Here is a 10,063-nt window from a genome sequence, read left to right on the forward strand (position 1 = left end):
TCCGGTACATAGACCATCTCAACCCCTCCATTAATATCAGAGAAAAGTGCAACCTCTGCCACTTACCCCATTCTCATAGTCCTCCCCCTCAACATAAATTATAGAGTACTCTGCCTTAGAATATCAACAAAGGACAAGTCAATGGCACAGAGGCTTTGGGAAGTTTTGATGATGTCTCCAAGAACTAAACCATTGCTCAGGCAGTTCTGAGAAGACTTTATGACATCACAATATATCAGCCAATGATGTGTTGGTCTTCGGAAGCCTGCGTGACAACACTGAAGCTTCAGCCAATAGGATAATGGTATTCAGAGACCTGCTGTCACTATAGTCTGGTTGATCCAGTCCAGGTAGTTGATGATCTTGGTGTAGAAGCCGAAGCTCTTGCCACAGGCCAGGCCCCAGGAGGTGATCCCGGTGGCTATCCAGCGCTCGCTCTCTGGGTCCTGCACAGTGAAGACACTCCCAGCGTCGCCCTGGCAGGTATCTTTCCCCCCAGTGGGTGAGCCAGCACAGAACATATTCTCAGAGAACACCAGGGGCTTCCTACTTACCGCCTTTCCCTGCAGCCATTTCTTGCAGGCTGCCTGGTTCCCCACTGGCAGTGAGACGTACTTCAGGTTGTTTGCGAGAAAGTTCTTCTCCACCCCAAAGCTGCTCACGTAGCCCATGTACCGGCTGGCATAGAAAGTGCTGTTGCTGACGTCTGGGAGGCAGACAGGCAGCAGGTTGGGGCCCAGGGGCACTGGATCCCGCAGCTCGATCAGTGCAATATCCCCATCAAAGTTGGTCTCATCATCAGGGTCGTAGGTGGGATGTACAAACACCCTGCGGATGGGGCGGTTACCCAGCTTGTGGATTTCATCCACCTTTGTGTGCCCAAGGAACACCTCAGCTTCCTCAGGCACCTCATCAGGGCTCTTCCTCTGAGTTGAGCTGATTTGTTTGGGGTAGATGATGTGGGCAGCTGTCAGGATCCAGCGGTCACCCAGCAGCGCCCCTCCCCCAAGCCCATGGATGCGTATCTTTGCTTGCCACGGGAAGCTGCCTGGTGGTGCGATGCTGCCACCGATGATCCGCTGGGTTCGAGTGATGGGCTTGTCTGGCTTCCCACACACTGGGGAGGGACAGGAACCAAACAGGCTGTTACAAGCTCTCTTCTCCTGCTGCCCCTCTTCTCCCTGTACCTGTCAACCCCACTTCCCTGCGCTCACACTGGCCTTTCCATCTGGATTTCGCCTGTCTCCTGCACTGCCCCCCCACCCCCACACCATCTCCCATCACTGTCAGCTCCACTTCTTCATCTCTCGCTTGCTCTCTGCTTGTGCCCCTCACTCAGCGCTGCCCCGTAAGGGATGTAGGTGAGGGCAGAACTGTGGGGTGATCTCTGCTTACCTGGCAAACACACTGGGATGTTCTCCTGGCCATCTTGGTCCACCCAGGTGCCCTGAGCGGAGCAGGTGTATGTACCTGAGGGAAAGGAGAAGAAGATAATGAAACCCAGGGCTGCATGGAGCGACCCACAGGCACTGGGGGACCAGGGAGATAATTCCCTTCTCTAGGCACTGGAGCACCCACACTGGACATGTTCTGCTCAGCTGTGAGTCCCTCAGTATCGGGGGTATCACAGATCAGCCTGGAGGGAGCCGTCCCTCTCTGACCTCTCTGACCCTCTCCATCCAGGGAGATGGTGACAAGCTGGAGGAGCTCAGAGAACCACAGACATGTACAGGGGACTGGAGGGATTGAGGGGCAGTCACTTGCTCATTGGAAGTGAGGTCATCCACTGATGGAATAATTTGAGTGCTGAAGAGAGCTGAGGGTGTGACTCCAGAAAACAAACAGAGATGAGTCTGGTGCTTGTGCTGCTTTGTTGGGGACTGGGAGATGTAGCTGGTTTGTTGCTGCTGGTGGCTGTTGCTGATTCGTCGTGCGTTGAAGGGTGTAGCTGGTTGGTCGGGGTTGGCGGATGTGGCTGGCTGGTTGGGGGCTGGCGCGAGTAGCTGACTGGTCAGATGCTGGTGGACGGAACTGGTTTATCTGACATCTCCATCCTGTTTGTGTACAACTAGGGTTCCTTGATGCCACATAGTATGCGACTGAGTTGTGAGAGAGGTGCAGAGCTAAATCCCCCTGGCCTGGACCAGGCATAGACAGAGAGCTCGGGAGGGGAGAGGGAAAATCGGGATCTCGGCAGGTCTGAGGGTTTCAAGCTTCTGACGAGGTTTATTGGAGGGTGGTAGGTGGGAATCGGCTGGGACCAGGCCAAGGCAAAAGAGCTCAAGTACCTTGCACCTGGATTATGAGCCTGGGGAGTTGTCTTGCAGGGAGGCAGGGCCCCATTCCCAGAGCACAGTGATAGGTGTCGTGGGACAGGAAAGTGGGAGGTTTCTAGCAAAGATTTACCCCCTACTCCCAGTTCTTACACCAAGATTCTCATTTCCCCCCATGTGGGGCTCAGGTGCTGAGTTTGAACACAGTATGAAACTCTTTAACCCCTCACTCCCCAAGTTCTGCCAGCAGCCAGTGCAGCAGTTCAGACAGGCCCCCTCCCTTCAAAGGTCAGGAGTCCCTCAGTCTCCCCCAGGGCCTGTGCACAGTCCAGTTTCCTGTGGCCAGACTCCTGGCATTACAGACTCAAAGCCGGATTACTCACCTCACATTCCCAGGTTTCACCCCTTCCTTCCAGAACTGCACTAATTCTGCCCAGCAGCAGCAGCCTTAAGGCAGCTTCCGCAGCTGGCCCTTTCTCAATTCACTTCTTCCAGCCCCCAGGAGGAAAGCTCAGTAGTCCCCGTTAGGAGAGAAGAGGATGAAAATACGCGGCCTCTTTCCCAGGGTTCATCCTGACCGGCTGGGAGAGAAGGGATCCCTGCCCCCACTCTGTGTGAGAAGTTTTTCTGATCCCAGGCAGGCCCTTGAAGAACTAGTCGTCTGTGTTTTCCCCAAACCCTATTCTCTGGGAGATACTTCCTTTCTGCTGTATCTGCCTTGGCCACTCCTAGTTCTTTAACTACTTTGAAACCCTGTGTCCCGAAGGATCCATGTCACGGAAGAGGGCCTGACCCGCACCTAGACTCTACATCCATTAAAGCAGACAAACCACCCTTGTTACGGGGATCTTCCCACCTCAGATTTCTATGGCTGTTCCCGCAGGGGGAAAGACTCACCGTTCCCTCTGTTGGTTTCCATGCTGTAATAAGGCTCGTTACACCGGTAGGTGATCACTGATTGGTAGTTGTTGTTCCTGTGTTCCTTGACATAACTGAAGGCCCCATTGGTCAGATTTTTGGGGTCACCACAGTTCACAACTAGAAAAGAGAACAAGGAAAGAAGTCAAGGGGGAGCCACAATGCTCATTGCAGCAAAGAAAATCTTGCTGGACTCAGCTGGAGCCCATGATGAGAGGGGAGGATGGGTCTGTTCGTGAGCTCCCTGGAGGGGTGTAGGCACAGTTCACACTTGGCAGAGCCTAGAGCTGCTTGGGAAATGGAAAAAAAGGCACACAAAATCTGACCTCTTTTTAAAATCTAGTGACACATGATCAGCCTCTTCATCAGAAAGGGTTACACAGTTCAATAACTATTGTTACCAAAGTCGTAAAAATGTTGCAAATCCGCCCCCCTCTCAAAATAAGAACACCTTCCGAACTGAGAGCTGCAGTAGCTTTTGGGGTGGAAATGCTATTTCAATACTAAAAAAGATTTTATATAAAAATATTGCCCAGTACAGTGGAAAGCATGCTGGCTGTGTGGTACCTGAGTGTAATGATTTTGGGGAGGGTTGGACGCAATGTGAATCCTCAAAAGGCAAACAGGGTACTTGCAGTTAGGTATCGAGCCATGTTCTTCTTCACAAACACTGGGCCTGACTCTCACAAGACTGGTGGGTTCAAGGCCTGGTTAAAGGTGGGAGTGGTGCTGTCAGGTGTGCCTGCGTATGTACAACCATCTGGGGCTGGAAAGTCAAGCCCTGCCTGTGCATCGACTAGAAAGAAACATACTCTGTGTTCTTATAGCTAAACCACATTGCAAACTGGGTAAGAAAGAAAGTAGCTGGGATCACCCTTGTGTGTATGCAGGACAATTTCTATTGGTTTGCTGCTTTCTGTCTCCTTTCAAATACCTTTAAGAAGAGGATCATTTTTATTGCTGTTCAGTGCTGCAGCAAGTGATGGTCACATTTCACATAATTACTAACAACTTCAGGTCAACTGAATAAACCTTTCCATTTACTGATCAGTCTGTCCTGGACAGGGTTGCCAGGTGTCCAGTATGGAACTGAACAGTCCAACATTTGGGCTCTCTGGCTTGTTAAAAAAAACTCAAGGAATACCAGACACATAAATGCTCAGTATTTTAATTTTACAGTAATCCTTCACTTCATGCGGCTTTGCGTTGCACGAAACTCGCTTTAACACCAGTTTCACACAAAGTAAAGTTGCTGGAGTCTCCCCTTGCCTTGCTTCCCACAGCTGCGGGCAGCCCGGTGGGCTATCCCTCCCCATCCACCATCCCCCTGCTTCCAAGAGTGGTGCCACTTGACAGCCACCCCTGTTCACTCCTGTTAAATCCCTCACCGGCTCAAACCCCCAACTTCCCTTGCCCCTTGGCCCCGGCTCACCTCCCCCAGCTGGGGCTCCCCTCTCACCCCCACAGAGCCGGACCCCACCCAACCTCTGTGCAGCCCCACCTCACTTCCCTGCTGTGTTGCTGGCTTAGCATAAGGGGGCTACAACCACCCACAAGCACCCCACCCCGCTGCACCCCCTTTCAGTCGCTCCCGCACCTGGCTCCTCCACGCGCCCCAGTTTGTGCGGGCTTGTGGGACTCCGGCTCAAACCCGCACACAGGGCTCCCTCTTCACGCCCTGGCTGAACTGCACCCTCCCACCCCAATGCAGCCCTAACCCACCCCAGGCTTAACCCCCCTCCTCCCCCGGACTCCAACCCATCCTCAAGTCCTCCCCGACTTGTGCGAAATTCAAGGTACGAGAGGACTGCATGGAACGCAACGCTCGCGTATCTCGCGGGATTCCTACGCTGAAGGTCTCCGCCAGTGGAGGGGTGGGGCCTTTCTGAAAATGCACAGCTCTATGATTGGCCTCACCATACATTGCCCCGCCCCGCTGTCAGTGCTGCGTCAGACTCAGGGGGAAAGCTCACGGTCTTGTCCCTCCCTCTTCTGGGACTGGTGTTGGGCGTCTTCACCACGTGCTTCCTTTGGTGATTGGCGGCGAGGCTCCCCTGAGTGCCCCCACCCCCCCGCGTGGGAGTATTGGCGTGGGTGGGATGCGTTTCTCTTCACGGCCTCTCAAGACAACTCTGATTGGTCGCCGGCTGCCTTGTCCCTGCCCCTATTCTGCCGGGCTCTGTGACTGGGCGGCGGGCAATCCGGCGATGGGGTGAAATAGTGGGTGTGGTGGAACCGAAGGCCACCTCTTAGCACGTGCAGAGGGCGAGCTTGTGAATCTCTCACGTAACTTATAACTCACTGCTCTCAGCCTCTGTCGCTCTGCATCAAGTCTTGGGAATCCCTCGCTGGCCCGTTCCCATCCCTGCTGGGGGAGGAGCTGGCTGCTCACCCGTTCCATCCCCTGAAGATCAGAATTTTCATGAAAATACACCTCCAACTTGATGCGCAACAACGCCCAAAACTAGAAAGAGAGAAATTTGCCAGTATAATTTAAACTGGGAAACTAAATTTACTTGGGTTGTTGTGGACCATAATGGCAAAACTAAAACTACAGTCGGATGGAAAATGTGCAATACAGCCTTCATGGTAGCATACGATTGCATTAAATCATTAACACAACAGGCTAACTCTCAGAAATATTGAAAACTGTGCAAGCTGCTGCTTCTTCTCAGAGAATCAGTTCCTTCTTCATCATCAAAGACAATTCACAGAGTGAAAAAGTAACTGTTGCTGAACTGACACACATGTATCGTGGAGTAAAGCATCACATTTCTTTTCTTGCTCAAGACTGCAGCATCAAAGGGATGAACCAAATAACTGAAGACTCTGAAATTGTCAAGACAATGACAGCTGGACTCACAAAAGCTCTTGCTATTGCCAATAATCTCTTATTTCTTTTCTCAATCAAATTGCTTTTAAATGATTTGAAGAATGGCATTCCCTTTTCCATTGCTACCGATGCAGCCAACAAAGCAAACTGAAAATTATTTCCTGTTGCTGTACAGTATTTCACCCCTTGATGACTTTGTTTCAAAAGTTTATATTTTTATGAAAATTCATTTGAAGATTCCCAATCAATTAAAGATCAACTGTGTTGTGTGCTGAGTGAGAAAAGACGAACATTGACAAGTGTATCACCATATGGAGCAGACAATGTTTCAGTTAACTACGATGTTAATAATTCAAGTTATGTAAATTTAGCACAAGAGAATGAAAATACTATTGCAGCTCATTGCAATAATCACATTTTACACAACTGCAGAAAAAATGCTTTGAAGGTTTTGTCCTTTGACATCGAAACCTTAGTCTTAAAACTGTTTGCAGAATTTTCTAATTCAGCTGAAAAACGAGAAGAGTTGAAATGCTTCTTTGAATTTTGCAAGTCTGAGTTCCACGAAGTCATCATGCATGTTCCGACTGGGTGGCTTAGTTTGTTTAATGCAGTCGTGTGATTGTTACTGAACTGGCAGCCATCCAAAGCTTATTTTCTTTCACTTGGCTCTGATGATTGTCATATTGCAATATGGAATACTATTTTCTGATGAGGAAGACAAAATGGCAAGCGATGAACAGTGAACAGTTTCAGAGCTTTACCTTTATTTCACCCACTTTTTCATGTCATCATTCGAAGACACTGGTCAAACTGAAAAATCAGTCTACACTTTCTTGTGATATATATTTAATCATGGAAAACTTCGGCAATTCTTTGCAGAAAAAAATTGCTGAGAAATTTTTTGGCATGAAAGTAACAATTGCATTGTGCAAAAATTATTTACCAGTCCACTTAATGGATAAATTTACAAAAGAAGCACTGAATGTGCACACGAGAGCCCTCAGTTACCTAGAGGAGTGGTTTCCTTTTGATAATTCCATATATATTGCTTTGAGTGTTTTAAACCTGGGAAATCAAAATAGATCTTCATTATTCATTGAAGTTATGGGAATTTGTATGTTATCACCTTGGAAAAGAGAAACTTCCTTCTAATTCTCTTTTTGATGAAGTTCATGCTTTGGATGTAGTATTTCTTTCCCTTCAGGGCACAGTGACCCTAGATAAATGGAAGCATTGCTTCAGTAACGAATCAGCTCCAAATTTGTTGAAATTTTTTCAGTACTGTACATCGATTCCTGTCTCGAATGAGGCTGTAGAAAGAATTTTTAGTGTAATGAACCAATTAGAGAAACAGATTGTGTGTGGAATCAGTACAAATCGAACTTTGCACTTTCTTCAACGTTCTGAACAGTTGTTTTGCAGTAAAAGTGGTGTTTTTGAAAAATAAAAGACATAAAAGCTGCACAATCCAGTTTGAAATATGGCAAATCTGGTACACCGTAAACCACATCCAATTCATTTTATTATTGTTCAATTTTCAATTTTTAAATATTTTATATTACAGTCATTTTTTTTATTGTGGCACTCACTAATTTCTGGAGGCCTCACTATAATATTTTCCTAGTACATGTTATATTGATCTAAATGTAGTTACATAAGAAAACATGTTTTTGTGTTTTTCTCAGGCACATAAGCTGACATAAAATTGTGTTTGTCATTGTGGGTTTTTTTATATGTCTTTGCTTTTTTATTTTTGTCTTACTAGGTGTAGCTTTAATAGATTATCTGCTTTTTTGGTTATCCATAAGTTCTGTTGTTTTTTAAAGTCAATAATTATTTTACATGTTTTCTGTTGTGATCTGGTAAAGAATTGGATTGTTTTACAATGCTGAATTGGATGGAATATTGTGAATGTTATGTAATTTTGTTCAAATAAAGCTTAAATACAGATAAAGTTAATTTCTTTTCAATAATACCTACATGTTTTCAATATTGTCTGTAAATCGATTGCAATATTATTTTCCGGTTAAAGTGTATTTATCCATATAATTAACTGATTTTATAACTCATCAAATGAACCAATTTGAAAGTAATTAAGAAAATAATTTTTTTACACCCACGCCCCCACATCCTCTGGCTGCTTGTGTCCAGTACTTTTGTGTAGGGTATCTGGCAACCCTAGTCATGGAGAAATACAAATTCTAGTGCCTTATGTAGAAATATTACTATAAGCTGATTCAAAGCTCACAGTAACATAATTATGCAGTTTAGAGTTAACAGACTTCACAAAGCAAGTTTAATAATTCCATTTGGAGTTCAGGGGATTGTGTGCATGGTGTGGGGATTCCAGATGCTCAGAATAAAGTTACAGAAGGGGTTCATAGTTGACATGTCTGTGAACAGCAGCTGGGGAAGGGGAGTCACGTTGCTACATAATTTTCCATTTGAAAGCACATGAGTAAGAATAAGGGGTGAAAACACCAACTCCTTATCTTGCTTTCTCTGTTTTCCAAAAGTTGCTTTGCAAAATTTCTTTCCACGAGTTACATGGCAGAGCTGCGGCACAGAGGCCCCTCATCTTCCTCAGTGGCATTGCCATGGGCACACTCACCCAGCTCCGCAGGGAAGAGGGGTGCCGGGAAAGGGGAAGGGGAAGAAACAGTTAAACGCAATTGAAAGTGCTGTATGGGCGGTGCTGCAGGATTGCAACTGCCCTGAGGCCTCTGCGTGCTGGGGATGGGGCTGAGGATTCCTCTGTGTTCTCCTGTGGGACATAGTGCTGTCATACTCACCCACAGGTTGGTAATAGGCCAGGAAGCCCTTGTAGGGGGTGATGGTGCCGTTCTCTTCATTGGAGCTGTCTGAGTGGAACACCAGCTTCATCTGGTTCCCTTTGGACACAAACTCCCTGCTTCCCGGGTGGTTGCCTGTGGCTGAGCCTCGCTGGCCACAGAACCGTCCTAGTTCTTTGCTGTCTGCTGTGATCTGTCAAAGAGAAAGGGGGAGGGGAAATCATGGAACTTGAGAAGTTAACCTGTTCTGTGTGTCACCGTTGCCTGGTCTGTGAATCTCCCACTTCTCTCTCCTCTGCTCTGAGGTTCAGAGCTAACTCCCTTCCCCAGTGCACCCCAGGTCTCTGCTGCACGCACCTTGACATAGTCTTTCAGGCAGGATGCTGACGGCTCCAGGTCAAATTGCCAGAAGTTCAGCTTCACCACAAACCCCGCTGGGACTGTAATGTCCATGGTGCTGTTGTAGTTTTTGGGGTACGGCTGGGGGTAATTGGGGGATGTGATCTCCTGTAAAAGCTTCTCCGGGGTGGGGCTGGATCTGAGCACTCCAAAGAGGAGACACCCCCAAAGGAGGAGCAGGGCCAGCCTGTGAACACAGTGTGCATGGGGGAGGGGTTCAGTGATGCTAGCCCCAGATCTGGGCCATCTGCAACCAGCAGAGAATTCTTGGGAGGCTCACGCATGGTGCGATAGACCTCTGGGTACACAAACTACTGAACATGTGTCAGAGAGCCCCAGCAGACATGGAAGAGACCCAAGAGCCAGTCAGGTACAAGCTGGCACCTAGCACTAGCCAAGGATTTGACTCTCTCAGACCAGGAGGCCATTTTGAGGGGGACTAGGCGTAAGCTCTGGGGCTCTGGCTGTTTGTTACCCACCAGCCACAGAGCCGGGTCTCCTGGAACCAGAGGAAGGAACAGCAAAAGCTCTGGCTTTATGGGCTCCGAGGGATCCCTCCCCCTGGCCTTGGATCCCCTGGCTCGGCTTTTGTTTGTCAGAACAGGACTTAGCCCAGCTCAGCAGTTCAGGGTCCAAAGGTTCTCAGCGTGGTGGGAGTGACCCCAGCCATGTCTGCGCCCCTCTCCTGTGACCCCTTCCTGAGGAGGACTCGGGGAAGGGGAGTTGTGCGCTGGCTGGCTGTTAACCTCTCCTTCCCTCCTGGGTGTGCGCTGGAGATCTGGGTGGGTTAGCTGCCCCCTCCCATCCTGTTCTGGGGGTTCTCGGGTCTGGGGCCATTTCGCTCC

At 48.5% G+C, this 10,063-nt stretch overlaps 1 protein-coding gene across 1 annotated transcript; it reads right to left on the minus strand.

The window, feature by feature from the left end:
* Window positions 1-228: 228 nt before the first annotated feature.
* On the minus strand, window positions 229-9,354 carry LOC142007087 (complement C1r subcomponent-like). Its single transcript, XM_074983622.1, has 5 exons — window positions 9,177-9,354; window positions 8,820-9,012; window positions 3,171-3,311; window positions 1,396-1,470; window positions 229-1,117 (listed from the first exon to the last, which is right to left on the minus strand). Exons 1-5 carry the CDS (start codon window positions 9,270-9,272, stop codon window positions 309-311), a joined length of 1,314 nt encoding a protein of 437 aa, XP_074839723.1. The 5' UTR covers window positions 9,273-9,354; the 3' UTR covers window positions 229-308.
* Window positions 9,355-10,063: the final 709 nt, after the last annotated feature.

Source organism: Carettochelys insculpta, chromosome 1 (genome assembly GCF_033958435.1).
Source record: "Carettochelys insculpta isolate YL-2023 chromosome 1, ASM3395843v1, whole genome shotgun sequence".
NCBI classification, from domain to species: domain Eukaryota; kingdom Metazoa; phylum Chordata; order Testudines; family Carettochelyidae; genus Carettochelys; species Carettochelys insculpta.